The sequence below is a fragment of the Cucurbita maxima genome, unplaced genomic scaffold (assembly GCF_002738345.1).
Source record: "Cucurbita maxima cultivar Rimu unplaced genomic scaffold, Cmax_1.0 Cma_Scf00028, whole genome shotgun sequence".
NCBI lineage: Eukaryota > Viridiplantae > Streptophyta > Magnoliopsida > Cucurbitales > Cucurbitaceae > Cucurbita > Cucurbita maxima.
The window spans coordinates 2,381,788-2,399,611 of NW_019272044.1; the positions used below are offsets into that span (position 1 = coordinate 2,381,788).

Sequence of the window (17,824 nt, forward strand, 5' to 3'; positions counted from 1 at the left end):
CCATGAGACTGACGATAATACATAATGGGTCAAAGTGAACAATATCTACTAGCAACTAGGTTGAATTGTTACAATTAGTATTAGAGTCGAACACCGAGCGGTGTGCCAGCAAGGATGTTGGACTCTCAAAAGGGATGAATTGTGAGATCTCGAAAGCAAAACAAAACATTTCTTAAATAAAAGTGTAGAAATCTCTCCCGAGTAGACATGTTTTAAAACCATGAGACTGATGATGATATATAACAGACTAAATAGACAATATCTATTAACGATAGAATTAAGCTGTTACTGGGTATAAATCTTTGACTCGTCCACGGTTTAACATTAATAATAATAAAAAAAAAAAAAAAAAACATGATGAAAAATTGGAGTAAGCCTAAATTACCGAGATCAAAGTGAAACCAACAAAATTAAAATTAAAATAAAATAAAACTAAAAGAATTTTGTAATTTAACCTAAAATTTAATTGAAAATGATATCCAAAGAAGTGGCGGTAATATTAAAAACACGAGCCGGTAACCTTGCCAACCTCACAGCACCTCCGCCCCCGGCTCAGCAAAAGCCCCTAATACCCACAGAGCAAACACACAGTTCTTCCATAGTTGCTCTCTGCTAAACCTCTGGCCGTTGCTCCAAAACCCTAAAAAATGGAGGAAGAAGAAGAAGCTGGGCCTCCCAATAAGGATTTGTACGCTCTGCTTCACATTTCACCCGAAGCTTCCGACGAAGAAATCCGAAAAGCTTACCGCCAATGGGCTCAAGTCTATCATCCTGATAAATATCAATCTCCTCATGTATTTTACATTTCATACTCACAATTCTCTGATCGTTAACCGATTCTTCGTTATTCGTATTACAATTTTGTTTTCTCCAGCTTCTTAGTTTTGTTTGTCGTAGTGATGTTTTTGTGTTATTTGCACTTCTGTTGAAGTTATTTGCGATCAGGGATAGTTGACTGGGCGCTTTTTTGACTTTTTTTGTGATCAATGGTAAGGTGTAATGTGTTTGATTTAACTGAGTGGCATTGTTTGTGGCTTTTTGATATGCTTATTTCAATTCTTGAGTGGGTTGAGCCATCTCGATTTTTGTAAAATATTTCTACTGTGTAATGCACATTTGTAGATTGTACCACCTTTACTGGGAACCCTTAAGGTAGCATAGCTATTTGATCAGTAAATTAGTGAACAATTTTGTATATTTAAATTGCAAACAGGTAATGTGCTTAATTTCAACATGGAATTCCCTAGGAATTGTGTTCAATCACTATATAAATTCTGTTCATGTTTTTTCAGAATCTTTAGAAGAAGAAATAAACGGCGGAAACATATTTTAATTGTGAGTATCTATTTTCTAGTTTTAATTCTGTAGCTACATTGTTTCTTCAGATGAAAGATATTGCTACAGAGAACTTTCAACGAATCTGCGAAGCATACGAAATCTTAACCGATGAGAATAAAAGACAGATATATGACATCTATGGCATGGAAGGATTGACTTCTGGTTTGGAACTAGGTCCAAAGCTGAATAGAGCGGATGAGATAAAGGAAGAGCTTGAAAGGTTGCGGAAAAGGAAGGAAGAAGAAAAAATTTCAGCACATTTCAGACCTTCTGGTACCATACTGGCCAATATGTCTTTGCCACATTTTTTGGTGGGCGATGGCATCATGAGAGGGTAATGAAATCTTTCAATTCTCTCCCCCTCCGGCACTTCAATTTAAGCAAAGTAGTAGAAATAGCCGTTTCACCTCTATGTTCTTTTTGAATTTCATAAATTTAAATAGAATCTATATTGCTGGTACTAACAATCTTGAGGTTTCTGATTCGAACATTGGTTAGTGATGTTTTTTTGTTTGAACAAGATACGAGACCTTATTTCTATTCAGTTATCCAGTGTATATTAATAAATCTATATATTAATGAAGTTTGTCTAGTCTTATTGTTATTAAGTTATCCAGCTACTCATTTATTTTTGTACCAAAATCTTAGAATGGCCATTACAAGTGAAGTTCAGTCTCAAATTTCAAAAAATAATACCGTTGGAATAGGAGGAAATTTGGCAGTTACTGGGAATGTCGGTGGCGGGGCTGCTTCTGCATTGTTTCATCATCAATTTTCTTCAGTTTCTTCCGTGGAATTTATGGCTTCAGCTGGTTTAAGATCACTTATTGGGGTGCAAGCATCTCGGTGAGATATTGGTTCTCCTGAATCTTTGATGACTTTAGGAAAATTTACTTGCTCTAACCCCACACCTACCCCTCTCTCTCTCTCTCTCTCTCTCTCTCTCTCTCCTTCTCTTCTTATTTGTTTAGTCATCTTACATCGCACTCAACGGCAACAATGGGTATTTCATTGTCATTGGAAGATGGATCATTGAATCTGTCCAATTCTTGGACTCGTCAACTTTCTGAAACAGCAAACGGAAATGTATGCTGTTTTTCCTCTAATCAAATTATGTTCTATATTCTTGTTAGCAGATTGTTAATATGTGCACAAATGGTACCTGAAGACATTAAATTAACTTATCATCTAGACTTTAAGTTTCTTATCAGTGAATCTGCTGCTTGCATTGCTTCCTGATTACTACCTTCCCTTTTCTAGATACAACTTACTTTAGGCCCAGAGTCATCTGTTGCAGTTGGATGGCAGAAGAAAGAAGAGAAAAGGTCTGTTGCCGGAGAGGTGAAGGTATTTCACTTTCTGCGGCAGATCATTAGTTATTCTCAATGAAAATATTTATGGCATTGGAACTTAGAATCTGGACATAAGATTATCAGATGTCATAAGGATATAGACATCACAACATTGGCATACTAACGTTTGTGATTCTCTGAGTCTGTCAAATCTTCCTTGGTTTTGATCATGGCCTCGTACAAGTTGCTAAATTCATTTGATCTGTCAGTAGTATATTTTTTTTCCTTTAAGATTTCACAACTCATGTCTCTTTGACTGCCGTTTTTCCTTATCATTATTCATGTGTTGTGCTTGCAGTTTAGCACAAGTTCTTTTGGGGCATCTGCCCATTATACTCACCGCTTCTCTGTAAAGTCTCATGGCCGAATTGCTGGGAGAGTTGGAAGGTAGTTGCTCTGAGAATTGTGGTCAATTTGTCCAATGTTACATCTTTCCTGATGTTGTCTGTCTTCTTTCCCTTTAAGTTGTTAATAATGTAGTATTTGTTACAATATGCCAAGTTTAATTTATCTTGGCGTTTTCCATTGTTGATTAAGGAACACACGAAATAAGTATTTTAGGCACATCTTTAACAGGAGAACTGAAATTTTATGGAAAATGCTATTTAGTTAGTCGTTAGAAAATTTGATAGGAAAGAATTGAGGAACTTTTCTCGGTAACTCTAGAACTCTTAAAGAGATTCTTCTTTCTTTTTTGGGCTCATTTAAATGCATAATTTCAAGATGGTCTTTCCTCTGTGTAGATTTTTGTCATTACTCCCCGTGTTGATTTATGCCATTGGAATTGTTTTGTAGCTCCGTAATCGTTCGCTCATTTTTTTTCTCTTTATTTTGTTTATGGGATGTGTGATATGGGATAGTGCCCCAATAAGAAATACTTGTGTTAATGCTCCACATTGGCCTTTAGCTTGGGAGTGCCTCTTGGCAATTTTATTTTGCTGACTTTAGATGTTAATATTGCAGCACCATGCTTGAGCTTGAACTTGGTGGCGGGAGGAAATTATCCAAATGCAGTACTGTTCGGATGTTGTATTCAATTGGGATTCAGGTAAACCTTTCATATGTGGAAAAATAAATTGACTGTTGTGCACTGATCTTTGAGCTTGCATACCTATTTGCCATTAAGCATTGAAGAATTATTTAACCTTCTGGATGACAGATTGCATTGAAGAATTATTTAACCTTCTGGATGACAGATTGGACTTCGAATAATTTGTGAATGCTCAGCGTTTATTATTATTATTATTATTATTATTTCTTTGAAGATTTATTCCCTGATCTGGTATCCGTAAACTGGAAACATGTTTCTCAACTTGAATAATTGATTCCTGTTTTTTATTTTGCTTGCTTCATTGTATGTTTGTGTTCTCATCTTATATTTCCTTGCCAGGGTATCTTTTGGAAGTTTGAATTGCATCGTGGAGGTCAAAAATTGATCATTCCAGTAAGTTTGATCTCCATTTTTCTCTTCTTTTGGTCTCTAGATGCTTGAGGCTTGAGTCTGTGTTCCAACTTTATTTATCCATTTTCTTTAACAACATCGTGGTACAAGTAACAAAACTTCTCCACTAATTTGTTTAGCTGTGGTGTTGATTTTTTCATGCAGATTCTGATTTCCATAACAATATTAAACAATTTCTTCATTTCGTCATTTCCATTACAATTAATAATTCTGATTTCCATTATTTTCTTTTTCATGCAGATTCTGATTTCCAGGCATTTGAACCCTGTGTTTGCAGCCGGAGCATTCATTTTTCCCACTTCGGCTTACTTTTTGCTCAAGGTTTTTTACTATTGAATGTTTGATCGACCTCTTAATTATCTATTAATGGATTGGTTTGTCATTTGTGCCTTGTTGGAATTAGGAAAAAGAGCAAAATTAGGCGCGCGATTAAAAATGTTGAACAATAGTTATATAAACACGTTGTTACTATTAGATTGCTTGTAGGCTTTAGTTTTTTCTATTAGTTCCCTGACTAACTAAAATGTTTCCTTCATCTCTTGCGATTTGTATTAAGAAGTGGAGGTGAAGACCATTGTAGTTGATTACCTCCCTTTTCTACAAAGAAATAGTCCTTTGACGTGGCTCTTAGCTTTTTAAATCTTTTGTGCTTTGATTGCAGAAATTTTTGGTAAAACCTTATTACCAGAGAAGGGAAAAACAAAAGGCGTTAGAGAACATGCAAAAAACTTCTGCCCAGGTATTGATTTCTCGTACAATTTATGAAGCTTTTGGATCATGTAGCCTGTACAATCTGCTTTTGGTTTTTCCTCTGTAAGCTTTCGTAAATTGATATATATTTTTCTCTGTACTTTAAGTGAAAAAGTTGAATTGCTTATGTAAAAATATAAATTTACTATTATCGTTATTATTACCATTATTTGCTTTAAGATGAGTGTAATTGAAGATGTTGATAGGCTTGCTTCTTTGACGTTGAAATGTTGATTTCTGATTTTCTAGATCCTTTTCGGCAGCTTTGCCCCAATGTGTATAGTATTCCCTCCCCCCTTCTTTCCTCTGAATCACATAGGCCTTTTGGGACTGCCTTCTATCTCTAGTAATTAAAACTTTTTATTGGCGACTTCTGTATTTTAATTTTTAGCTGCTAGAATTGTTGTGGGTTTAACATATGTTATTTCTGAATGTAGGTGCGAGAAGCAAGAGCTGCTGCTGAGAAAGCTCAACAGCTACTGCAAAATGTAGCCAATAGGAAAAGAAACAGGCAATCTGCAATTGGTGGACTTGTTATTACTAAAGCAATTTATGGAAATCAGAAGGAATTGAAGAAAAGGGATGAATTAATGGAACCAAATGATGAGTCGTCTCTAAGAATTATAGATGTGACTTTGCCGCTAAACTTCTTGGTTAATGATTCTGGGCAGCTAAAGGTATTTTCTTATGACTTATTTATATCCTGTGTTTTTCTGGCTACAAATAATACTGGTGTCATCTGGAAAATAATAGTCACTTGTGCATTAGCATTAGACTATTAATTTATTATGAGATTCCCGGTGATAATAAGAAACCATGCGGTCGTGCTAGAATGAAGCCGTTCCCATGCAACAGACCCATAACAACTTCAACTTCTTGATCGCGCCCTAAGGCTGATGTGATTTAAGTTGAATTACAGACCAACTGCCTGAAAACTTAAATGTCAGTGAGTACTATATATTATGTCGTGACTGAATGGTGGAAGGGGTAAGTAGCTTTTAAACTTCCTTTCGAGGGATTAACACATTGGCTTTAGCAAGGTGCTCACTAGTAGCTCAAATACACTGACATACGTGCATAGATACACATAGAACTCCCTATTTCATTAAGTTACTCTATCTATTTGGTGCAGCTCCATGAAGGGGTAAAGAAGTCGGGAATCATGGGATTTTGCGATCCGAGCCCTGGAGAACCAAAACAGTTGTATGTTGAGTATACCTATGGTGGCAAGACATTTGAGGTAGCCATACCCACCAACATGAGCTCTCAAACTAACGTTCCTGTAGGTTTTGTTATTTTAGTTGTTTTAAGGTTGCTACTAATACAAAGCTTTTCTACGTAGGTGGTTGTGGATGATTATGAGGAGTTGCTAATACCAAGGCCATCGCAGCAAATCTAATGTCAACAATAGGATTTCGCTCCCTGGTTACCTCCAGCAAATTTTCATACTCCATCCGCTTGAGGTAATTCTTCTTGATTAATATAATTACCCCGTAAAATGGTCACATTCATTTTTTTTTTTTTCCCAATAATTTTGTAGTTTAAAGATTTCAAAGTACATATATGAAATGCTAAATCCAAGCTTTTTCACTAAGAAACAGGCAAATACAAAATGGACTTTCGAAAGGAAAGTCCAACAAAAAGGGAAATCAAATGAAAAACCTATACTACAGCTACAAGAAAAAGGCTTCAATTAGGATAATTATTATTATTTTGTGATGATCTGTTGCAAGTCTAAATTAGACTCTGTTTTTTTATTACTTATTTTTCTAGAGAATAACATAGCCCTTTTATAAGAGAGAAAGGTAACTAATTCTTAACCACGGGATAATCTAAATAATCTAACTACCCTAGATACTAGGTAATAGTAAATCTATATAATAATCCCGTGATACTAGATAACTAAATCTAAATAAATACACCAAGATGAATTAGGGAGGTTAAGTATTTCCCTTATTTAATGGGATTATACAAATATCTTCGACACTCCCTCTCAAGCTAAGGAATAGATATCATTCATTATCAACTTGGATACTAACTCACGGATTACACAAATATCTCTTTTAACTTACGGCTGATCCTTCGACTGAATCCAATTAGGATAATTATAAGAATGGATTAAGAATCCATATTTATATTGGTTTGGCATTTCAAAGTGTTCTCGTGTAACATAATCAGCTTGGCTTGGTTGCTAATTGCTATTTTGTCTATCACTATGAGGACTTTGTTTCGGTGCAATATAGCAATTGAACTGCTTTAATACGTAAAAGAAACACAAAATCTGTAAGGGATCAGTACTTATAATTCCTAGCAAATTTGCTAGAACTACCATGGAATTCTTGTTCATCTAGAATAGGGTGACTTGGTTTATTGGATAGATCATCTTCAGGAAACCTCCATTTGATATTCTTGATTATCAGTGTGTAAGGTTCTTAAGTTGATTTCTTTCTGACAGAGAGCATCCAAGATTTCTCATGTTATCCTGAATGAAGATGTTCCTGTTTCGTTTCAATAAATATTTCATTTGACTTGAGTTAGTTAAGTTTGAGATCTTTTTGTTATGAAATTCTTGGGATTTAATCTAACAAATTTGTTGAAGAACAAGACCTTTAGATCTAATTATCCAAGAACCCAAAAAACGATAAGAATCAACTTAAGGAAAAGTTTTGGAACAGATTACCTTGTTGATCAAGATTAAGAATAAAGTTAACTTGTTTCTAAACTCGTGATTCGAATCACTCCACAAAATAGCTTGATCAAGACTACTCGAATGACTCTAACATGCAAATCTAAACACAAGAAATATAAAGGAACAAACTCATGACTTAAGAAGCATACTATGCAAACTTCATTCTAATATCCAAAATATTCGTACTAAAGCAATAGCACGAATGACTATTTATAATCTTGAAAGAGGTTGTAACTTTCATGGCCGTCAATACTGACCACTATCTAAATCTTACTTATAATCTTAAAGACAATTTTCTAAAACTTAAATAAAATTCAATAAAATCTCTTTAGATCTAAACAACATATATGGATCTTGTCATCCACCATGAAATCTTTGTAGCATGATTAAGACACATTATTTCATTTCATATCACCATTTGCTAGAGACTACAAGCTGGTAATGTTATTTCGTAGATAAAAAAAAAAGGTGGGTTGATTTTTAGGCATGCAACTTCTTGCGAATGGTACAAACTCTTGCATAGTGGGAACCGAAAAGCTGTATCTTATGTTAGCTCCGGAGTTTTCTAATTGAAGTTTTGGATCGATTGAGATCGATTCCATGCATTCATCAATCAAATCTCATTACTTTTGTTTTAAAACTTTTGTTAACCTGTTTTTTTGGTGATTGGAATGAAGAAAATATGAGAAGTGTAAAACTGTATAATGTTTTTTAGTTTAAAATTGTTATTGGAATGAAAGGACCAAGTACCCCATGAAAATTTATCATTTTCAGCACAGATTGAAGTGAGAAGCATCAACATCGTGACAATTGAGGATGAGATAAAGCTTATGAATGTGTGTGATGGGCTGCTTCTATCTTCAGTATTCACATGCTCTTATTGTTCTTGGGCTTTTAAATTGTATTCCATTAGCCTTGTAAATTGCTCTGCCTTCTGAAAAGAAAATGCTTCTTGATCTTGATGATCTCTTCAAGAACAATGCAGCAACTACTTTGAAAGCTTTGAAGTCTTTTAACTTGGCCATTGAACCGCTTTGAAAGCTTTCATATTATACTCGTCTGTTTTGTCTTTGAATTTAGGTGACGAACTCAACAAAAATACAAAAATCACGACAGACATTGTTAAACAGGTAAAAGTACAGAGCTATCATATTTGTGTATGAATAGGTCGAAGGTTGATTAATCATAATATTAATTATTATTTTTATTTATTTATTTATTTTAGTAATAACGAAGATTAAAATTTATTAAATTATTATTTTCCCCGAAGCCCCAACAACTTAACCATAATTGTTTTTTTTTTTTTTTTTTAAATAGAAATTTAATGAAAAAAAAAATTACTACTGCCATTTTTCTCTAATTTACATTAATTTTTTTCATTTAAAGAAATTTTATATATGAGACTTATTTATTAACAGAAATTAGAATTATTAGTTTGAAATTTTAATTGATACAAACCAAAACATTTAACGGTCCCAAAATGTTCTTAGAATTATTCATAAAATTAGCTGGCCGTTACAATGCAAGAAAATGACGTAGGCTTAGTGGTGGGGAAAAAGACAAAAATACCCCCCAGAAAAAACAAAACTATTTTTCTTCATTCTTCTAGGTAGGGAAAAGGAAAACCAAATTTATTTATTATTTGTATTTAAAATATTCATTTTTGTCTCCAACCAAATTTATTTCTTATTTATATTTTAATACTTAAAACTTTAAATTAAAAACCCTTTTAATTATAGTTGTTATTTTGCTACCTAATAGCTACTTATTTAAAAATCGTCTTACTTAACCTAACTTAGCTGCCTCGTATATAAAATTTATCACATATTTCTCTACTACTTTCAGAATAAGAATACGTTATAATTTTGGATATTTTCAAAGTTAAAAATCAAAACGGATAATATTACGGATTTATGGACAAAATAAAATATTTTTTATTATAATTACTATAAATAAGGTTTGTTTTCAACCATATTTATATTTTAAAGTAAATTAATATATATTAAAAAATAAAAATGCATCTTATTGATATATGTAATAACTATTAATTTTTTGTATGCAATAACTCAAGCTCACAACTAACAGATATTGTCTGCTTTAGCTCGTTACATATAACCGTCAGCCTCACAGTTTTAAAACGCATATAATATGGAGAGGTGTCCACACATTTATTATAAGGTTTGGTCACTCCAACATAGGTTTTATATTTTAAATTGAAATAAAATTAAAAGTAATGCAAGGGAACCACGCTAATTTGCTTTAGTTGTTGGGGACAATAATATAATATAATTCAATTTTGTTTTTTATTTAAATTATTCGCAAAATTCGAAATTAGGTCGGCGGGTCGGAGCTTTCTTTTGTGTTTGGTAGCGGTCGGTCGCCCCGCTTTCACAAGGGCCCACACTAGCCAATGGGCCCAATTTTGCCACGTCAGCCTATATAAAAAAGCTTTTTTTATTATTTTTTAATATAAATTTAATATTTTAATATTCTTCAATGTTGAGGCAAATGAAATATTTATAATGAAAAGTGTGAATAAATATTAAAATATTATAAAAATACAAATTTAATAATAAGAAATAGAATTGGAATAGAACGTTCAATCTTAATATTCACAATCGACTCATTTATACGAAATATAAACTAACTAAATCTTGATAATAAAATATAATATTATATTATTCAAATTTAACTGATTACATATTTCATATCTAATTCAAACTAGAAATAAGTTGCACTAAATTTTGACAAAATGTAGGTGTTTTTTATATTTATTTTTATCACTCACTAATTTTTTTCATTAAAATACATTTTTAGTTCTTAAATTTTTTAAAAATTTAGACATAAAATTTAAAATTTATATCAAATAAATTAATTTTAGATAGCATCAAAAAAAATTTGCTGAAAAATATTTTGACACAGATAAATTAAAAAATTTAATGACGTGTGTATATTATATATATATACATATATATATATAAAGGAAAAAGACAAAAGATAATGATATATGGTTGGTGGAAGGAAAAGAATTGGATAATAATAATAAGTTTTTTTTTTTTTTTTTAAATTAATTAGTTCAAATTCAAAAAAGATAATTGAATTTGTCGGTTGTTCTTCTATTTTAAAGGAGTGATAATAGTGATGTCTTGTATGTTGGGACATTATATTTATACAATTTTGAAACTTACATTTTAATATAATTTTAATATTTCATTTAACAAAAGTCTCGTAATAAAAATTACGGTTCAATCGGATGAAAAACCAACTAAAAAGATATCCATTTTATTTGTGGGAATTTCCCGCTTAAACGTAGAATGTGGAAAGGAATGTGTAACGTTTATTTTTTGTTAGATAAATGGAGTTGGAGATGAGATTATATTCCCCGTTCTATCCCGCTTAATATAAATAGAGGACAAAGAATGAAATAGGTGGCGGAGATGGGGACGGGGACAAGGAAGACTTCCACCGAAAACACTTCGGATTTCACTTGTTTAAACTTAACAGGAGTTTTATCTCCGAGCGTTTCAACCACTCAACCATCGTACTAAGAGGTTCAAACTTATTCTCATCCTTATTGTATTTGACAACCAAAATTAGGGTTCGGTCAGACTCATGTTTAGAACGTGATTACTTTGTGAGGAATTCCACCCCTCTCGATTATAACAATTTATAAAAATCAAAATTGAAAATTTCTTATTTTTATTTTTTTGAATTGAATCAAAATTAATGAAAAGGGAATTTCTTATTTAAACAATAATGGAATGGTGGGTATAAATGGACCATTCCTTTACACAAATACATTTTTGGATTTTTCTCCTTATTTTTAAATACCCATTTCTCATTTTATATAATATATATAATTTTTTTTTTTTTTTGGAACCCATTTTAATTTAAAGACAAAATAAGATTCTATAATTTTTTTTTTTTAAAAAAAAACCCACCCGTCCTTTTCAAATAAATATTGAATTGGTTCGATAATTCATTTTTAATAAATAAATTGAATTGATACAGAGTCTCTCAATAGAATCTTATTTATTCCTCGTAACATTTTTAATAATTAAATTGATACAGAGTCTCTCAATATTGAATTTAATTATATTTAATAATTATAATGATGTTTTTTTTTTTTTTTTTTTTGAGTAAGAAAAAGTTTAATGGCGTTTTGGTAACAATATTCTTAAAATATGAGAACGATTCCCATCGTAACTTGGTTAAGGGAATCCACTAAAGTTATGGGTCTTGAAACAATGTTAGAATTCTAGCTGTTCGAGAGTGGCATAGGACAAAAACATATTTGAATTTTAATGATATAAATTGATCTTTTTCAAGCCTTTTCTCATCAATAGATTCTGAACGTATCATAACTTCCAAGCCGTGACAGATTTGAACTTTGACCATGTTACACGAGACTACTTCAATGTTGAGTTAACTTCATCGTTTATATCTTCCTAATCTCATCGTTGAAATAAAAATGTTACGAAATTTATATCGACTACATGGCCTCTCTTCCTAATCTCATTAGTTACCCTGATGAAATAAGAGCGGTCTAGTGCATTGGCATTGTAGATTCTTATCCAAAACTTGTAATATATCTTAACTCGTTAACTTTTTAGATTAAAATAATACCATTAACTTGATATCATATACATTATCTGTAACAGCCTAAACACATGTGGGATGTCACAAATATCATTCATATATATCGTCTTAATAGTTTTTGTATAAATATTGGCTACGTGAACGATATTGTAAATAACATCACAACAATATCTGTAGAGTTAAAATAAACCCCGAAAAATGATCTTAATCTTATATAAATGATGTTACCGTGTCAATTTTCGATTAAAAAAAAAAGCTGGAAAAATTACTTTTGGAATAAATTTAAAGTTTAAAAGTTCAAATTATACATTACAAAGTCTCGGGACAAAATTGAAACGTACCCTAAAGAAAACATTAACCATGGGTAAAGTAGATTTTTTACTTAGGGAAGAAGTAAAAATGGTAAAGGGGAAAAAAATTACTGTAGGGCATTAGGAAACTTTACCCTTGGTTACAAAAGGTTTGAAATGATTCCATTTGCTCATTCATTTATTGTTCAATACTCAAATTTGATTTATTTTTTTTTAATATTAAAAAAAATTATTTTTTTAATTTTAATTTTTAATTGTTTGTTATATAAAAAAGAGAATGAAAGCAAACAGCTGGAAATTTAATGGCAAATCTCATCTAGGGAAAGCCCATTTAGTTCACAAGATAGCTTAGGGTTTAAAAAAGAACCCCTCTTTTCAAACCCAATCCTTACCTTTTCTTTGTGCAATATATAATATAATAACGTGAGGACTCGGACATCTGACCTAAAATATGTAACGGCCCAAATCTACCGCTAGCATATATTGTTTGCTTTGCCCTATTACGTATCGTCGCAACCTCATGATTTTAAAATGCGTCTATTAAGGAGAGATTTCTACACACTTGTAAGGAATTATTTGTTACAAATGGTATCAAAGCCAGATAATGAACAGTGTGCCAGTGAAGACGCTAGGCTCCTAAAGAGGTAGAGTGTGAGATCTAACATCAATTGAAAAGGAGAACAAAACATTTCTTATAATGGTATAGAAATCTCTCCCTAACAAACACGTTTTAAACCGTGAGACTGATGACGGTACTCGGCCAAAACTAACAATATTTGCTAGTGGTGGTGGGTTTGGGCCGTTTAGTAAGATATGGTGATTGAGATGGATTCATGTTAGTTTATAATTAAATTTTTTTATTTTTATAAATAAATTATTTTTTAAAATTTACTTTTTTTTTAGGTAATTTTCCATTTTTATTAATTCTTCTCTATATTTTTGTAGGTTTTTTTAAAGTAATAAAATCAATTTATATTACCTAAATGTTGAGAATTTTATAAGTAAAAAAAATATAAATTAATGACTTTTAGATGATGAAATTTACATGATTTATAATTATTTAATTTTATTTTAGAAAATCAATTGAAAATATCCTTTTAATTATTTAGTTTTAACTATTTAAAATGGTTTATATCTTAAGCATTCATTTTAAACTTAAATCCATATTTTAGTCTAATTGTTTTTTTTTAATTATTTTAAAAAGAAAATTACCCTTATATAATATATATTACATTAATAACTAAAATCTGGAATATTAAAACATTTATAAGTCACAATGAATCACTACCATCAATGATGGACGTCAAATATTTTTAAACTCTAATTTCAGGATGATCAGATTCTATATGAACACCGCTAAGTACATTTATTGAAATTAATTAAGTAGAGCTTAGGATTGTATTAAGCTTATTAAATAGAATTAAAACTTAATTTGTAATATAATTATATATAAAAAAGAGAAGAGAATCCTTAGTTCTAATGGCTGCCATTCCTGAAACCCATACAAAAACCCATCTTCCCCTTCAAACCAGAACCTTCTTCTTCTTCTTCTTCTTCTTCTTCCTCAATCCCCAATTTCTTTAAATTCCCAACTTTCTCTCTCTAATTTCACTTCAATTTCAATTCAAATCCTTGTTTCTCTCTCTAAAACACTCCTTCAATGGCTTCCCCTGTTTTCCTCTTCCTCCTCTGTTTTCTCCTTCCTTCCCCTGTTTTCTCCTCACAGATTCTGCTCTTACCTCTCTCTAATTCCTTATCATCCTCATCCGATTTCAACAACACCCACAACCTCCTCAAATCCACCGCCGCACGCTCTTCCGCCCGCTTCCACCACCGCCGCCGTACCCACCACCGCAGCCACCTCTCTCTGCCCCTCTCCCCCGGCGGCGATTATACTCTCTCCTTCAACCTCGGTTCCGAGTCTCAAAAGATTTCCCTCTATATGGACACTGGAAGCGACCTTGTTTGGTTCCCCTGTTCCCCATTTGAATGTATTCTCTGTGAAGGCAAACCCAAAATTCAATCCCCTTTGCCCAAAATCTCAAATCAAAAATCAGTTTCCTGCAGCGCCGCCGCATGCTCCGCCGCCCACGGTGGCTCCCTCTCCGCCTCCCACCTCTGTGCAATTTCCCGATGTCCACTTGAATCCATTGAAGTTTCTGAGTGCTCTTCTTTTTCTTGTCCGCCGTTTTATTATGCTTATGGCGATGGGAGTTTAATTGGTCGGCTTTATAGAGATAGCCTCAGTTTGCCGGCGCCGGCACCGTCACCGGCGATCAATGTTCGGAATTTTACTTTTGGGTGTGCCCACTCAGCGTTAGGTGAGCCAATCGGTGTCGCCGGATTCGGCCGAGGGTTGTTGTCGATGCCGATTCAACTCGCCACTTTCTCTCCCCAACTCGGGAACCGGTTTTCTTATTGTTTGGTTTCTCACTCGTTTGCGGCGGACCGAGTTCGCCGCCCGAGTCCGCTGATTCTCGGCCGGTACTACGGCAGCGAGACGGAGTTTATTTACACTTCCATGCTTGAGAATCCAAAGCATCCTTATTTTTACTCGGTTGGGTTGGCCGGAATTTCAGTTGGGTCGGTGATGATTCCGGCGCCGGAGTTTTTGAAAAAGGTGGATGAGGGTGGCAGCGGCGGCGTTGTGGTGGATTCCGGTACTACTTTTACTATGTTGCCAGCAGGTTTGTATAACTCGGTGGTGGCCCAGTTTGAGAACCGGACCGGGCGAGTTGCGAGCCGGGCGAGTCAGATTGAAGAAAACACCGGATTGAGCCCTTGCTATTACTACGAGAAATCAGTGGAAGTGCCACGTGTCGTGTTACACTTCGTTGGGGAAAAATCCAGTGTGATGCTTCCTAGAAAAAATTATTTCTATGAGTTCTTGGACGGCGGAGATGGGGTGGGGAGAAAGATAAAAGTCGGGTGTTTAATGCTGATGAACGGTGGGGATGAGGCTGAACTGGCAGGTGGGCCCGGTGCCACGCTTGGGAACTACCAACAACAGGGTTTTGAGGTGGCATATGATTTGGAAAACAATCGGGTCGGGTTCGCCCGGCGGCAGTGTTCAACCCTTTGGGACAGCTTGAACCGCAGTTAAATTGAATTGTGGGCCCGGCCGAGGACTGGAGGTTGACTATTAATGCTTTGACTTTGGATTTCCATTAACAGTCAACTCTTTGGGGGAAGGGTAAATAAGGTATTTTCAGGCTTGATGGGGGCCTTTTTGTAAAATCCTACTTGCTTCACTATTATTTCCAGTCAAAATTTGTATATGAATGTGTTTAAAATATTTATTTTTTTCAAAAAAATATACTTTTTCCTTAATTTTTATCCATTACGAAGCAAGGAATGAAGTGATTGGTTGTATTAAGTTAAGAATATAAGTAATAAATTAAGAATATTCAGAAATAAAAGAAAATAAGAATTGTATAAATTCATAAATTAAAATTATTTGTAAACTTCATTATAAAAAATAAAAACTCAAAACCATAGAAATAATAAAATTATCTAAATCTATTTGCTCTTAAATGTTTCTTTTAAAAATCATTTTAGTTTGTAAATTTTCAAAATTTCCATTTTTATTTCCAAAACATTTAAATTATTTCTATTTTTTTTTCTTGCTTTCAAAATTTTCAATTTAATCCTCTAATTTGAAATAATTTTATATTCTTCTTTTAAAAAATATATTAATTTCAAACAAATTATTTAGGACATAATTTCCATTACCAATATAATTTTATATAAAAACTGTAATTAAAATAAAAAGAAAAAGAAAATGTGAGGAACCGGGTCAACTCGGAGAGCGAGTTGTTGGGATACAGCTGTACACGACTCGGCACGAATCTGGAGGAGACGTATTGAAGCGCAAACAGTATCCAAATAGGCCCATTTGTCTTGGCGTTTTTTGTGGGCCCACCATTTTTTTTTTCACGTGGGGACCACACATCTTCCAAGATTTTACCCTCCTCCATCTATTTTCATATTACCCAATACTTATTTCACCATTTAACAAAAATAAAATAAATAAAAATGTATTAAATGTTTAATAAAGTATAAAAGCTAAATAAAAAAACATATATGGTTAAAGTAACTTAGACTCAAGGTGTATTAAACTCGGGTTCGATCGACACCCAACACGAGACCTCAACCTACCTTTTGGTAATATAAAGTACAACCTAAGAAGCCTACAACTTCCTCTCCACCAATACAAGGTCTGCTTTTATTGACTCGTGGTATGAAAATCATTCACCTAGGGTTTTTTTACTTTCGTTTCGACTCAAGATGAGAGACGTCAAATCGGGTTCATCGAACTTATCTAATAAATACCATATCAACGTATAGATTTCATTATTTTGTAACGACTCTAGTTTTCAACTAATCTAGAATAATGACTATATGCATGATGTAACTTTTTATACAGAAACAAACGACTTCATAAAACAATGTCATAGACTTACATGTTTTAGAAAAGGCCTAAAACAGTATAAATATGAAATATTAAAATAAATAAAAATAGCAATACCCTCGTATCTACGAAATTAAATATAATTACTCTATGCAAGTTCCATGATAGTTACAACATTATTTTCTTTGACCAACAAATTAATTATTTAAGCACGTTTTAATTTTTAAAATTAATTTAAATAAGATTAAATTTGAAAGCGCCCGACTGCACATGTAATGTTGTATTAAATGCTAATATTGAAACAGATTTGAGCTTAACCTTCTAGTTAGGTAATCTATCAAATTTGTGTATGTTGTATTGATTTAGTTCATTGCATATTATATATATATATATATATATTTTTTTTTTTACAAAGCTTATAAATATTTTTGTTAATTTTTTAATAATAAGATAATAATAATAATATACGCGTTGTTAAGATGTGACATGGGACGTTGATTTGACATACTTTCAAATTGACTGAAAAACCAATGCATGCATGACATCTTCTCTATTGACGTGGCCATATCATTACCATCAAAGTGCTACATTTATTTTTTAATTATTTATTCATTATTATTTTTAATTTATTTTACCTAGTTTCTAAATTTTAAAATTATATAATTGATAAAAAAAAATAATGTTTATTAAATATAAATGAAATAATTTATATTGTAGGACCATGAGTATTAATTTTCGTTTTTAATAGAATGCAAATCTTAAAAAAAAATTCGAATAGCATTAATGACCTATTATATACCAAATTGAAAAATTAAAGAATTTTTAGATAATAAATTATTCGACTGTTTTTTAAGTTTTGATATTTAACAGACGTGAAATTAAAAATTTATAAACTTATGAGACAACGAAATA

General features: G+C 32.4%; 2 protein-coding genes across 4 annotated transcripts; both read left to right on the forward strand.

Moving 5' to 3' along the window:
- Positions 1-505: 505 nt before the first annotated feature.
- LOC111500286 (chaperone protein dnaJ 13-like) lies at positions 506-8,601 on the forward strand. Of its 3 annotated transcripts, none has more exons than XM_023152009.1 (14): positions 508-794; positions 1,386-1,672; positions 1,987-2,184; positions 2,310-2,424; positions 2,599-2,685; positions 2,989-3,077; positions 3,654-3,738; positions 4,081-4,134; positions 4,393-4,473; positions 4,814-4,891; positions 5,340-5,579; positions 6,035-6,142; positions 6,245-6,365; positions 8,371-8,601. In XM_023152009.1, the coding sequence occupies exons 1-13, from the start codon at positions 648-650 to the stop codon at positions 6,299-6,301; spliced, it is 1,626 nt and encodes a 541-aa protein (XP_023007777.1). In that variant the 5' UTR covers positions 508-647; the 3' UTR covers positions 6,302-6,365; positions 8,371-8,601. The 3 variants fall into 3 exon arrangements, with proteins under 3 accessions (XP_023007778.1, XP_023007777.1, XP_023007776.1); XM_023152008.1 differs by having other exon boundaries at positions 509-794; positions 8,366-8,601; XM_023152010.1 differs by lacking the exons at positions 6,245-6,365; positions 8,371-8,601 and having other exon boundaries at positions 506-794; positions 5,734-6,066.
- A 5,375-nt stretch (positions 8,602-13,976) lies between these two features.
- Positions 13,977-15,762, forward strand: LOC111500303 (probable aspartyl protease At4g16563). Its single transcript, XM_023152037.1, has one exon. The coding sequence runs from the start codon at positions 14,162-14,164 to the stop codon at positions 15,602-15,604; it is 1,443 nt and encodes a 480-aa protein (XP_023007805.1). The 5' UTR covers positions 13,977-14,161; the 3' UTR covers positions 15,605-15,762.
- Positions 15,763-17,824: the final 2,062 nt, after the last annotated feature.

Bases quoted from the DNA above. Each gene is read 5' to 3' on its own strand.
- LOC111500286 (XM_023152009.1), top strand. From the start codon at position 648: ATGGAGGAAGAAGAAGAAGCTGGGCCTCCCAATAAGGATTTGTACGCT. The intron at 3,739-4,080 runs GTAAACCTTTCA...TTTCCTTGCCAG, and splicing joins TGTATTCAATTGGGATTCAG to GGTATCTTTTGGAAGTTTGA. The intron at 6,143-6,244 runs GTAGCCATACCC...TTTTCTACGTAG, and splicing joins ATGGTGGCAAGACATTTGAG to GTGGTTGTGGATGATTATGA.
- LOC111500303 (XM_023152037.1), top strand. From the start codon at position 14,162: ATGGCTTCCCCTGTTTTCCTCTTCCTCCTCTGTTTTCTCCTTCCTTCC.